Source organism: Cavia porcellus, unplaced genomic scaffold (assembly GCF_034190915.1).
Source record: "Cavia porcellus strain 051 isolate PalLab524CR breed Dunkin Hartley unplaced genomic scaffold, mCavPor4.1 scaffold_23, whole genome shotgun sequence".
Lineage (NCBI taxonomy): Eukaryota > Metazoa > Chordata > Mammalia > Rodentia > Caviidae > Cavia > Cavia porcellus.
This window is the reverse complement of record NW_026947506.1, coordinates 9193423-9207557: the sequence shown is the minus strand read 5'-3', so window position 1 is coordinate 9207557 and position 14135 is coordinate 9193423. Positions and strand designations below refer to the sequence as shown.

The following is a 14135-nucleotide window of genomic DNA, read 5'->3' as shown; positions in this document are numbered from 1 at the left end:
CTGTGCAAGGAAAGGCATGAGGCAAGGGTGCCAAACGTGCACAGCTGACAGGCCCTGCAGCTGTGAGCCCGAATGACCCCGAGGTCCTCGTAAGACATTTCAGGTGCTAACAGAGGAAGACAAACTGTTTTCAGCTTGGAAACTACTTGAGGCTCCCACCTCCTAACGGGAGGGAAGCTGAATGGGGTTTTAGATTCTCACACGGAGAAAGGGACCTTACTTTCATTGATGGGGGCTGGGGTGTGCCGATCCCGGGGTGGCTCCCTGAAGAGGTCACTCTGGATAAAACAAGGACAGAGAGAAATGAACACGGGAGGGCAAATGCACCCCCACTGCAGGGTCTCCAGGACCCTATAAAAAACTTGAAGCTTCACACTCCTTATTCGGCCAGAAAATCAGCTGCAATGTGAGGGCTACGGAGACAGATGTGTAAGTAACTTGGAAAGGCCAGGAATGAAGCGCAAAGATGGAAAAAGTAAGGCAAGAAACAATCTCCAAGGCAAGCAAATCGTCCACTGCTAACCCATCCTCTCTGCGCTGAACAACCCCAGCAGACAGCCCGTGAGTCCGACACCTGCTTAGCCCTAACACTGAAGTGACTCCCAGGGAAAACCACCTCTTGCTGAAAGCAGAGGCAGTTCCCCGCTATGACCCTAACACAGCCACTCACCTCCTCATCGTCGTCATCGAAGAGGCCCTGCCCACCGCTGAACAGGCCGCCCCGAGATCCAAACGGTGAGAAATCTTCATCTGTCAGCTTGGGAGGGGCGAATAAGTTATCTTCTTCATCTGGCAAGCAGAAGGTGAGGTGCAGGGAGAGGTAGGGTGGGTGTGTAACCCACCATCCTGGTGTAGGCCTCTACAGTGTCCACAGAAGGGGTGGAGGCACCTGGCCTCTGGTGACAGGGAGGGGCTGAGGGCAGCAGATGAATCCTAACAGAAACTCACTCGAAGCCCACTGGGGCACGCACAAGGCTCGAGAGACTTAGACTTTCAAGTCAGTAAATGTTTGGAGCAGAAAGAGTGAATTTTTGTTACTGTTTTGTTTATAGTTTGTTAAGAGGCAGGGTCCTGCCGCGTAGAGCAGGTTGACCCTGAACTTGCTGTGCAGCCCTGGATGGAGCCCACATGTCAGTGTTTAAAGCCACACTTTATAAACGAAGTGAACAACATTTCTGAGTCAAAGGCTCCTAAAAGGACGGACCTGAAGAAGGCCTACCGTCTGAAGGCGTTCTTTCCTTCTTCTCTTTCAGTGTCTTCCGAGGTTTGCAATCTCCTAAGGATAAGGATGGGATAGTTCACATTCCCTGCGACTTAGCCTGCTATGTGTGTCTCTGTGTCTGTCGTCCTCATGATTCAGGTGGGATGTTCACCTTTGCATCTCGCCTCATCAGAGTGCTTAGCTCAGGCCAGGTTCAGAGGAGGCACTAGAGTGTCCCCCAGGAGGCAGAAGGCCACTGCCCACATGCCTGGGTCAGGAGCACACAGCACTCAATCTGCTCAAAGGTTTACTCTGACATCTAAGCTGTCAAATAACCAGAATATGTTGCATGGTGCAGTTTTTAAAGATGGGAGTAAATACAAAGCCACAGACCCTTATCTTGGTGTCCATGGTTCTTTGAGGTAGAAGGCCCTTGGAACTGGCGGGGAATGTCACATGATGTGGCCATGTACACTTCTCCTGGTATCACAGTGCCTATACTTCTGGGCCTTAGGACTGTGAAGCAGAACCTTGACTTGGTGGTGGGGCCAGCAGAGGCTCCTGCTCCACAATGACAACCTGTCACCTTCTCCCAGCTGGCTCACCTGCCTGATCCTCTCCCAGGCGGCTGGAGTCCCCTCTGATCCGAGCTGCCAACTCATCAGCAAACGATGTGGGTCTTTTCTGCAGGCACAAGAGACCAGAAAAATCACTTTTTAATAGAGAAATGAGCTTTACTTACTTTTGGATATCTAAAAAACCTACACTACCAGGAGCAAAGAAACTGAGCTGAGAACACAGGATTTGATGAAATGAAATTGAATATATATATCTGAGAGAGATTGCCTGAGAGACACGACTTATAAAACGTTCGTTCAAAAGGATCTTTCCTTCCAATACGGTAGACCTGTGTGAAGCTGCAGTTCAGAGCCTGCAACCTCAGTCATGCATGGATTATTCCCTTTAAAACCTAGTTAGGTTCTAACTATTGTTCATGGAAACCGCAAATATGCTCCGCAACTGTTTTTTCTTTTGGCAGGTTTGCAAGTAGCCAGTCCAGGAGTGTCACCCAGTTCTTGCTGCTGACTGGCTGCTGTTCTGTCACCCATCCTCCACTGATGCACCAGCTTTCCCGAATCATGACAGCTTGCTATACCTCACATAGCTATCTTGAGTGTTCTCAGTTTTAGTTTTTTTAAAGTTCAAAGATCCTTAAGACGCTGCCGAAATGCCCTGTACTTTTTAAGGCTTTATTTTTTTGTTTTTTTTTTTGAAACAGAACTTGCTACACAGTTCAGGCTAGTCCTTAACATACTGTGTAGCCCAGGCTGGCCTTGAACTCATGGTGATTCTCCTATTTCAGCCTCCCAAGTGCTATGATTACAGGAATGGGCCACCATGCGTGGCCTTCTAAAGGCTTTAGCAATACAGTATTTTAATAAATTAAGTTACATAATTGTGGCAGATGCAGCATAGTTAGGGTTTAAACTATAACATCAGGTATTTATAGGCATTTTTCTGACTGTATCTGAAATCTGAGGTTTTCACTGGGAATGTAACCCCAGTGAATTTAGGGGGCCCCTTGTAATTCACTTTAATCTAGGGAAAGATTTAAACGAGAAAATTCCAGTGAGAAAACCAGACTAAGGTATTGGGGTGGGGGACAAGAGGTCCTAAAACTCTGGATCTGAGTATATTCTGAATGACCTGATCTATAAAATCCTAACACTGGGAGAAGAAAGTGGCACATATAGGACAAGTGAGTGTGCTAGCCATTGTTTCTGGAGCGTGAGCTTATAAATACTTGTACAAACAAGACAGCTACACAGTCAAGGGACAAGACAGGGAATGAGTCTTGACCTTACAGAGTGACAACAACTATGCTCTCTTACTGGCTTAGTATTTCCTTCAATGTCCTCAATATCTTCTTCCTTCTCAGAGTCAGCGAAGAGGTCAGCATCGTCATCCTCTTCCTCATCACTTATCTGTACGGTGTGCTAAGAGGACGAAACGCCAGGTTAGAACTATGAGGTGCAAGGCAGCAAGCTGAGAAGGTCTTAGGGGCCTTCTTCAAAAAGGTAACAAGCATTTAAAAATAATAATGATGGGAAGAAGGCAACAGATGTTGAAGCAGGATCTCTGAGGGTAAGGCACAAGACTTATCAGAATCCAAACAAGGCATTTACTCTCAAGTAAGAATGCAACAGTGAGAATACAAAAGCAAAATCCTGACATGCATGGCATGTTCCTCAGTGCAGAGATACAGGCAAACACAGTCTGATTTCAATATAAACATGGAGTAACAGTTAAAAGGACTACGCTGCAACAGGGGGAGTCACAGAGGCAGACCAAGAGAAAGCAGAGTGACAAACCCAGCAGGACACCTGCCTGCCCCACCCCTACACCTTTATGGATTTACACCAATTAAAAGCAGGCTGATAAGACAGCAGAGGTTTTTCTCTATAGTCTCAGTCTTTTCCCTTTCATGGCACTGGGGAAAGAATCCAGGACGCCCACAGGCCAGGCAAGTGCTCAATGGCTGAGCCACACCGCGAGCTCTACACGATCTCACATGGTCAAGCAGGAGAGGATTCATATGAAATAGTCCAGTCTGGGTAACTGGGCTTCTTTTACAGCTGATTCCACCCCCCCCCCCACTTTTTTTTTTTTTTTTTTTGAAAAAAATGATAAAATACAAAGTAAAATTGGAAAAAATCCCCAAACAAACAGGGTAGTCTTAAATGTGTGATTTTTCCAAGGGAAAATTAGTTACAAACGTAAGAAAATCCTTATTTTAACATAAGTCATTCAAAAGTGATTTTAGTATGAATACTGTGCCTCAATTAAAACTTCAAAACACACAGTCCCTTCAGCACAAAGGCCTCACCTTGTTTTGATCGTTGTCACTCTGATTGGCAAAATCCTCATCTGACTCCTAAGGGGGGAAGAGGGATCAGTCAGCATAGGCTCTGCTCAGGGGCAGAGATGACTTCTGGTCTGAATCCCTGGGCAAGTTCATGCTGTCACCCAGAGGAAGAACTCTGATGATACACAGTGTGTGGCACTGAGCACAGGGCACCGCAAGAACAGAGGTGCAGACAAGGTGGACAGCAGGCGCAAGGGCTGTCACAGCTGGCACGTGACCTTTGTGGTCCACCTTAACATTTCTAGCAATTTTTTCATGACTGTTGCACTTTTGATTGAGTTCTGAATTCAAAGTAAGAGTTAAGACATTTAATTATGTCAGGTTTTCTTCTTTTCTTTTTTTTTGAGACAGGATCTCACTATGTAGTCTAGTCTTGAACTCACTATGTATCCCCACCCAACTAACCTTGACCTCATCGCAACCATTCGGTTACAGCGTCCATCACTGCTGGGGGCTTGAGTCACTGCTGTATGTGCATAGCTGCTCCAAAGGGCAGCTTTTACAGGCACGTGCTACAACACCTGGCAAGTTGGTGGTATTATTCCATGTACTGCACATTACTCTTTGTACTTCCTCTACGTAGGATAGCTGCTTCATCAAACCCAAGGGAATGCTAGTGTTGTGTACTGGCAATTTGGTGAAGAGTGACATGGACAGAAACAGGAGAGGCAGTGAGTGCCTGGGTTTGGCATGGTTACCAAAGGAAAGTTCATATCCTATTTAAGATTTCTGCTTGGGAGCTGCAGGAAGGCAGGCAGCAGAGGGCAGCGTAGACAGAAGGATGAGAGGGGCATACACACAGATCCATCTCCTTCCCAAACTGTAATTCTCAAGGGCCACTCTTCATGGTGTCTCTCGCTTTGAAATGCCCCCTTGGAGGGCTGAGCAGCCAGATTACACTCTGTGGAAATGAACATGCCAAAGTGGCAGTGATGGCTTGCGTGTCTTCTGGTCTAGTTTTAAGGTAAAAATGTGTTAGATGCAGACTTTTTACCCTGGAACCACTGGGAGACAGAAAATACTCACAGATTATGATTATGGGCAGAGATCTAAGCCACCCTTAACTACGCTGAGAAGAAGAGGGACTCAGTGGTGAAATGAGACGAAGCTAAGCCTAAAGGACACTGGATCAGTTTTGTTTCTACATACAAGACAAAGAGGAAATCTCACCCCAAGGACAAAGCTTCAGATTGTGGCTTCCATCACTATTAAACGTTTTTATGCAATCAGACAGCTAACTCATAAATATGGACTTCACCTGCTGAACACTTATACTTCCTGCTCACCCTCACCATGACTTGGTCAGACCGAAATCCTTACCTCTTCCTCCTTCTCTTCCTCACTGTCCACAATGCTGCCCCGATCACTGCCCACGGAGCCTTCTGTGAGAAGAGGACAAGACTGAGCCCCAACATCCACCAGAGAATATTCTGAGTTCCTCTGAAGTCACACAACACCGCACAACACAATCACAGACACTCTGATAAAGCCATATGGATCCACTTATGGGAATTAAAAGTATCATTACACTGAGGGACCAGATATGTACATAGTCTTATAATAGCATCTCCTCCTATGACTAAAGAATTATTTATTACAAAGGAAAACCAAAAACCTGGCCTGTACTCTTCAAAGATGTAAAGGCCAAGGAAAGATGAGAAATTGTGTCAACTGAAAGATGACAGAGACATTCAACAACTAAATGCTCTTCCAGGTCCTGGCTTGAGTCCTGCACCACAGGAAGGAGAGACAAGACAGGGCATCATGAAGACAAGTGGCAAAACTCAACAATGATGACAGATGAGAGAACAGCGTTATGATACTATGTCCAGTAAGATTTCCTGGTTTGGATCATTATACTCTGTCTGCACTGTGTAAGAGAATACCGCTGTTCTTGGAAAATAGACAGTGAACTATTCAGGAGTACTGGGGCATGCTGCATAAAATAGCTGTGAAAAAACATTATGTGCATACATACAGAGAATAACGAAGTGTAAGTAGTCAAATGTTAACTTGCAAACCAGGGTGAAGGACACGTGAGTTCTCTGAACTATTTCTGCAAGGTTAATGTAAAGTTTGAAACTATTTTCTAAATGTTGAAAAGTAACAACAAGAATATTTGCTGAAGATAAGCACTGTTATGGTTTTTATCTAGATGTCCCTATAAAGTTTCACGCATTCTGGGAGGTGCAGTGGGGCTCTGGGAGGTGACTGGACCATAGGTGCATGATACTCACCAGTGGATTAGCATATGCTGCTTTTACAGCTATAAATGTGATGATGGGAGGTGAAGCCTGGCAGACAAGGTGATCACTGTGGGCCTGGCCTGGAAGGGCCATCTCCTTCCCCTCCCTCTTCCCTCCATCGCTCCCTGCTTCCCAATGACAGGTCTTGAGTAACCCTCCCCTGCTGTGCTGCTCTGCCTGCCTTGAAGCCAGCCCAGTATGGACTGCAACCTCTACACACCCAGAGCCAAGATAAACCTCTCCTCCTTACAGTTATGGGAGTCAGGTATTGTGTCCCAGGGATCAGAAAGTAATTAAGACAAGCACCTTCGCTAGAGAGTTCTCCAAGGCCTACGTCTTCCTGCTCCATGAAAAGCTTGGAGCCAATGAGGTAGGGCAAGGGGCGGTCGATGTACAGGTCCTATAAAGAACAAAAGTGAACAGCCATTAATGCTTTGGTCAAAAAAGGAAACCACATATCCTGCTTGACACTTGTTTTGTCTGACTGCCTCAAACAAGCTACACAGTGAAAGTGGACAGTAAGAAATAGAAGGATTGAGGGTAAAATGAAGGATCAGCATTCTAAAAATCTCTGATTTAAAAAACAGCAAATCCTAGATAAAGGTAGCAAGGTAAAGCTGAATCCTACCAAGTACCTTGTTAACAAAATGGCAAAAGGCTATAAAAAAAACTTACCAGCAAACAGGGAAGGGGAACAACCTTGCAGCAAAACATTCCCAAGGAGAAGGAACTAAGGAAAGAAGCGGAGAGTTCTGGGAAATCCCGCCCTTGCTCACTCTTCTAAAATTGTGAGGCGCCCCAGACCCAGGTATATATATGTCTCTCACTGTAAATACACATCCATATCTACATGCCTTAACATAATACATACATATATACAGAGACATACGTATGAGCAATGTTAAAATATCTTTAAATACAATACAAAAACTTTAACATGTATATTTATGTGCTAGAAATATGTATGTTTGGCTCACAGGTACTCCTTTATCCTGCTTTTACACATAGAAATATTTACGACGAGGTCATCAATACCAGCCCTACATGTGGAAAATCACACCAAAGCACCGGCCCCAAGTGCTGGTAGCAGTGAGATAGCAGGTGGGCCTACACAGGCAGGAGTGGCAGAGGGACAGGACAAACCAGAAACCCGGGGAAGGGTCTCTTCATGCTGTGGCAGAGTAGAGCAGGCTGGAATAGTGGCCCAAACGAGGGGCAAACGAAATGCTCAGGACTCCAAAGAGAAAACAGCCCATGAAGCCAACACTATCCCCCTTCCACAAGAGCTTAGCACTGCAGATCGGGAAAAGCGAACTGTAAGTGACGAAGGCCCAGAATGGGTGGAGAAGAGGTGCGCGCAGTGGCGTGTACTGCAGCCTTCCATCTCACTCTTCCACCACCACACACCAATTAAAGGTGCAGTCAAGAAAGTGCCACTGTCACCACGGACCCTGCTGCTCCAGGACCATCATCTACCTCCACTGCAGGAGTAGGCTGACCTGTCCCTCTCTTAACATCGCGGGGACGGGAGACAACAATTCTGATGCCTCACGTAGTAAATGTCCTGGGGCCTGCTGCAAACCTCTAAACACAGAGGGAAAACACACGCCAGTGCTAAGAGTCCATGCCAACGTGGTATGACTGTGGAGTTCAAGCTGGGAGAACTACGCAGCTAAATGAGAAACTAGAAGAGTTGGGTTTCATGTTCTAATCCAAACAGCACTTGGTATCATGTGAACTCTCTCAAAACTTAATGCGGCAATCTCTGTTGACTGACTGATCGTGTGTTGCCCACAGTCTCCTTTGACAATCTCACAAGGCATACACAGCATGCACATTCTGAGAGGCGAGCAGGAAGCCTACACAGGAAAGCCCACAGTAACTTTCCTGGGCCTAGCTACTGGGAATGACCCGAGTACCTTTCAACCCTCTGCAGCCTTCCTTGGTACAAGCTCGGAATCCCAGGTTCCCAATACTCTCTACACCTTTCATGAGCCTCCCCATCCTTCTCACCCCAACTCAAACTAGAGGAGTGGGAGGGTAGGGAGTTGTTGGGCAGAGAGGACCCAATTTCAATTAGACAGGGGGAGTAAGACCAAGAGTAGATTTTACTCTTGAAAATCACCACAAAAGTAACTACGTCAAGCATCCCTAGGTCAGTCTGTGGAGATACTCCATGACACTTATGTATTTCAAAACATGCTGTACAAGTTAAACACACACACATTTTTAAAAAACTTCTGAGGTTTAAAACAAATCCCACCCCAGTCGGAGATCTTGTCTTTGCCCTATGTCCCAGTAAGAAGTCGATCCTCTGAGCACTCGTGATGGTTACTGTACAAATGCCTCCTCCCTCCCACCAGGCCCCGCACCTCTGTGTCCCCAGCCTGGCATGCTCCTGTGCGCAAATGCTTCCCCAGTGCACGTGTCTTCCTACAGGGTCACCATGGGACTGCTAAGTGACACATGCACTTTCTAGAGGTGAAGTCAGACCCTTATCAACTCTGTGACCAAGATATAACAGGAACTGTAACACACCAGGAAATGCCTGAATCGAATGCACTAACCTTAGGTTCAAGTATCAGCTCCACCCGCTCGTTAACATCATCTTCTTCAGAGTCCGAGTTCCCTGCTTTGATGTCCAATTGCTCGAATGCACTGTCCAGTACTTGCAAACCATAGTTTACAGCTTCCTGGACTTTAGGAATCAGATCTACCTCTTTTTGTTCTCGCGTCTTTTCCTGCAAACAAAAAAGCACTCAGTGTGAATGTCATCATACTGATACCACAACAATAGTCTGTAAGGTATAGTCTCACACTATAAACAAGTCTCAATTAAAAAACTGACAGACTGTGTTGCTGGCACATGCCTGTAATCCAACATACTTGGGAGACTGAGGCAGGAAGATGACAAGTTCAAGGCCAGCCTGGGCAAGTCAGGAAAACCCTATCCCAAAGTACAAGGAGAGCAAAGTGTCCTACGTCACTAGCCCCTGCAGCGTCACCAGAGTCAGTAACTGCTCCCTGTACAGTCTACACTTCTGCACTCATGCACCCAGTGGCACAAAGCAGGTGGTAAGATTCACACACTAAGTCAGATGCATTCACTTTCCTGTCACTCTGATGTGACAGGAGGAAGAGTTGAAGTGACTGTGAAAGGAACAGAGAAATTCGGTTTAAACGATTCACCTACATAACGTTCTATTTCAGAAGTCGGCAAGCTACAGCCCTGATCTAGTATCTGTTTTAGTAGGGGTGAAGAATGGCTGCTACATTTTTAAAGGGTTGAAAGAGGAGAAGAGGAGAAAAAAAAGGGGAGAAGGAAGACGGGATGAGAAGAGACAAGCAGGAAGGAAGCAAGGAGAGGCAGAAGAGGAGAACAAGGAAGCCACAGCAGGTTGCACAGCTTATGAACTTTACAGTATTTACTACCTGGCCCTTTATGGGGAAAGGCTGCAGACTGCTCTCCATTCTTACGCCAGAATTCAAGAATTCAATCTTCCTGTTACTCAGTGTGCTAACTTTCAGGAAGAATGAAGTTCAACTGAGCTGCTGTGAGGCACAGTCACCCCCTTTCCCTGGTGTCCATCCTCTGTCGCCACTCCCATTAGACACGTTACAAGTCTCAGTCGCTGCTCTTCTCTAAGTCAAGAACTTAGGCAAAGAGGGACTGAGCCAATACCTGCTCTGTCTTCTCGGCCTCCACCTTGAGCACCGGCTCCTCCACTTCTTCATCATACACACGCTAAAAGGGAAAGCAAGTTCAGGTTCAAAGGTCAAAGTGGCATCCAAAGTAAACCACAATGCATGAATCCAATACTCAGTCACAAAGCAGCAAGATGCAGAAGGAAGTGGTTAGTCAGCAAACAGCTGAGGACCTGAAAGTAGGCCATGGACAATCAGCAAGGGACAGAAGTCAGCTCATGACTGAAAGAAAAAACATGCAAAAGATACAAGTGACTAGGAGACACGAAAGTATTCAGCCCCACGGTTGGTCCGAGTTGTAAAAGCAGGAAGATACCAGTTTTCACACTCATATTTAATCTAATACATATGACGCAGGACAAAGGGACAGGTATTCTTCCCCAGGACTACAGAGGATGTCACCTGCTGCAACTTCTCAAGAAGGTCACAAGACTCTAGCACGGAACAATGGAAAAGTAAAAGTAAAATTTATTTTTATCCTGTTGTTCAATATGGCTGATAAATTATGTATTTCATTCTCATGAAAGCAGAAAGCCAATTTCACCGGAACCAGACAGAGACCATGTTGTGAATACTCCAAAACCTACTGAACTACATACTTTTTAGAAGAGCAAGTTATATGGTATGTGCATAACTGCTCAAGTTAGGAAATTTTAAATCACTGCACACTGAGTATCACATACCTAAACACTCTGCATCAGAACTAACTCAATCTTGAGCAGATTTTGGAGTATTTCCATCGATTTTACCAGTTGAGCATTGTTAATCTGAAAATATGAAATTCAAAATGCTTCAAAATCTGAAACCTTTTTCAATTTCAGGTTTTTGGGTTAAGGTCACTTAAGGATGTTCAACCTGTATAAAGACACACGTAGGAGATGTGTGGGCCCCGTTCTACTTTAACCCTTAGGAAATGCAATTTAAGTGTGGTGTGCGTGCTTCTGCTGTCTAAGGCCCTTACACAATATGTACAGAATATAAAATTCAGAGTTCTCCCACCCCTCCTGCTTTTAAATAAAAATGTATGCATATTGCACACCTCTCTCTGCCCTGAATTTTCACTTAAGTGTTCTCACAAACTACTTTCTAGGTCAATACACATAAATGGCATTTAATCTTTTAAGTAGTTCAATAGTCTCCCACTGGTAAATGTTTTCAGTTTTTAATACTGTAAATGAAGCTGTTCCAACCCCACCTCAACCAGGAAGGTTTTTATTTCTGGAAGGAACATTCTCAAAAGACAATTATGAAATCGAAGCATAGAGCTTTTTTGATCTTAATACCTACTTCCAGACTGCTCTGAAAAAACGTGTCACAACTTGCTGCCATCACCGGTGTATTCACCTGTGTCCCAAGCCCTTGCCTGTAGTGGAAGCTATCCATTTTTATGAAAGTACCAGCCAGTCCTACCCAACAATGTCATTTTAAATGTATACTCCATCTCAAAAATCCTACTATGAATGCTCGTGACATCACTCTGTAGTGAAAAAGTCACACACACCAAATCTTCCATTCTATGCAATTCCAATAAAATGCTAGCAAGATTTTCTTCAGAACAAAATAGCAGGTTAATCTTCAAATTCACACAGAAAAGTCAAAAGCCAAAGATAAATAACAACAGTTGTGAATAAAAAAAGCTATAGGGACTTGGCCTGTGAAGACACACTAGAAATCTGTGACATTTAAGATACTGATGCATACAGCAGAGAAATAATAAAGAGATGAGGTCAGAAAGACAGTTACATGCAGGTCTGACTTTACATCCACACAAACATGAATGTATACACACGGACATTCAAGCTTCTCAGTCAATGAGGAAAAGAATGGCTACACAATAGATTACATACATGGAAAAAATGAAATCCCTAGTATTACACATACATGTGCTCACACATACATGTGCTTACACATATCCACAGATACAGTCTTCTGGCAGAGGAGGGCCTTCACCCCCAACGTCTATGGTTAAGGAAAAATATGGGGGAAAGAGGGCTGGTACCTTTGAAAAAGGTGTGATAAAATAGTAGTCTGTTAAGGAATGCTAGGTGCTGCATACTCTTCAGATTTGTGACTCTCTATTTTGCTTTAAGGTATAATACATTCATATAATGGAGCAAGAAAAATTAAGTTCATAAGATTTTAAAGATTATGAAAGGCTCACAAATTAAGGAAAATGCAGATTATAAACACATAAACAATCATCGAGGTTAGAAAAAAATCCACCAAAAGCCTACTGGATGGTTAATTTGGGGTGGTGGAATTAGGCTGATTTTCCTGTGGACTAATTTTTTAAGCATAGTATCTGCATGAAGATGGACATAAGATGACACGTTCCAAAACACTGAATTTTCCTTCTAGCTTTGGATGGGGGAACGAGGATGGAAGCTTAAGACCTTAAGCTCTGTCCCCCAAATTGTTGAAGCACCTTAAAATTTTTGGCAAATGCATCTATTTCTTCAAGAGAAAAGTAAAAAAGGAAAGAAAAGAATGACCATAAAATAGCTTTTATAAATTAACAGAAGATGATCTAGAAAATTGTTTCATTTTAGAAAATTCAATTTTACAAAGCTAAAGGTTTTGAAACAAATGACTTTAAAATCCTTTGTGATCTCTCTTAATTATCTTAAATCATTAACATGGCATTAGCATTTCAAGATAAAAATCCTAAATTAACAAATAATGAAGCTGTAAGAACTGTGTCATTTAAATTAGACAGCAAAGGCTGCCAACACTAATTAGCATTTCTCCTTCTTCACGTCCCTTTTTGAGCTTTTACCAAAGGTGCTAGTTTTTCTTGCCCTGGCAAGTCCAGACTGTTTCACTAAATCTCAAATATGGTTTGCAACTCTGCAACTGCTTCTAAGGCTAAGGAAACTCAGAAGCCCTCCTGACTCGGAATACTCTTTCCACAAACAACCATGAAACCAAACCGCACCATTGTGAAAACTTGAATCAATACATGTGTCCCAACTTCATGGCCAAAACACACGAACAGTCAGGTCACTGCCTCTTGTATTATCAGAGGTAGGTTTTCTCTCAGCCTCATCAAACATTAGCTGCTCTATCAACATCACTGGCTGCTCTGTACCCCCACGGTGGCACTACAGGAAGGCTAGGAAGCAGTTAAACTTCACAGTGGCACTAGCACATTCTGAGAGCAATCTAGCTGCAGAATGGAAGGGGAAAGGGCCTTAGGATTTAACATTAAGGAGATGAGGAGATGGGTGGAAAACAGGAAATTCGAATAAAGGCGCAGAAATAAAGTACTATTATCCAAGCAAAACAAAAACAAACTCCACAAAACCTAGACCATGGAAAACACATCTTAAGCAGGAAAATAAAAAGCTGAAGAGAGTGATTTAGAAAATGAAGTTTATGACACACCTCTTCTTTCTATTAAAAATCTAATACCAATTCAGTGTGACCTGTGTAAAAAAGAAAACCTCCAAAATCTACTCCTCACCAGCTCTAGAGGTGCAACACTCACTGACTGCAGAGTAGAGGTGAACACTTGATCCTGCAACAAGAATATTTAAAAGGACACCAAATTCTGTGATCAGGCTGCATTCACCAGGGAACCAGAGATCAAGGTCCTAAGTACTGTTCCAGGAAGGCAAATGTTCAGAACCAAGTATGGTCATCCTGAAGAGGACCAGAGAACTACCACTGGTAGGCCCAGGATTTAACTCAGCAGCATAAGCACCTGCATGGCAAGTTTGAGGTTCTGATTTCCATCCCCGGTACAAAAAATCAAAACCAACCAAACAAACAAAAATCTCACCACTGTTTGAGTGCCCTTAACCTGAAATTCTAAAATCCAAAACTTTTGAGCACTGATCTGAGACCCAAAAAGTTTTAGATTCCAGGGCATTTTAGACTAGACATACTGGACCAGCACAGTCTATGCAAATAATCCCATATCTGCTTCCTTGTGTTCCAGATAAAGAATACTCAACCTAGAACAACTTTACTTGAATACATGTTATATATCAAACTCACAGATTTGCCTTTGCCACTGAAGAAAATAACCAGCAAAGATCTTAAGATCCTTACTTGA

General features: G+C 43.9%; 1 protein-coding gene across 4 annotated transcripts in view; it reads right to left on the bottom strand.

Moving 5' to 3' along the window:
• Positions 1 to 14135, bottom strand: part of Washc2c (WASH complex subunit 2C) — a 41073-nt gene that overhangs the window by 25334 nt on the left and 1604 nt on the right. For all 4 annotated transcript variants that reach the window (XM_003466052.5, XM_013148593.3, XM_063233780.1 and 1 more), the window contains exons 4-13: positions 10056 to 10118; positions 8941 to 9114; positions 6680 to 6773; positions 5448 to 5509; positions 4089 to 4136; positions 3094 to 3198; positions 1807 to 1885; positions 1220 to 1276; positions 671 to 789; positions 221 to 278 (exon numbers count right to left, since the gene is read on the bottom strand). In XM_003466052.5, coding sequence (XP_003466100.2) covers positions 221 to 278; positions 671 to 789; positions 1220 to 1276; positions 1807 to 1885; positions 3094 to 3198; positions 4089 to 4136; positions 5448 to 5509; positions 6680 to 6773; positions 8941 to 9114; positions 10056 to 10118 — 859 coding nt within the window. The remainder of the gene's footprint in view (positions 1 to 220; positions 279 to 670; positions 790 to 1219; positions 1277 to 1806; positions 1886 to 3093; positions 3199 to 4088; positions 4137 to 5447; positions 5510 to 6679; positions 6774 to 8940; positions 9115 to 10055; positions 10119 to 14135) is intronic.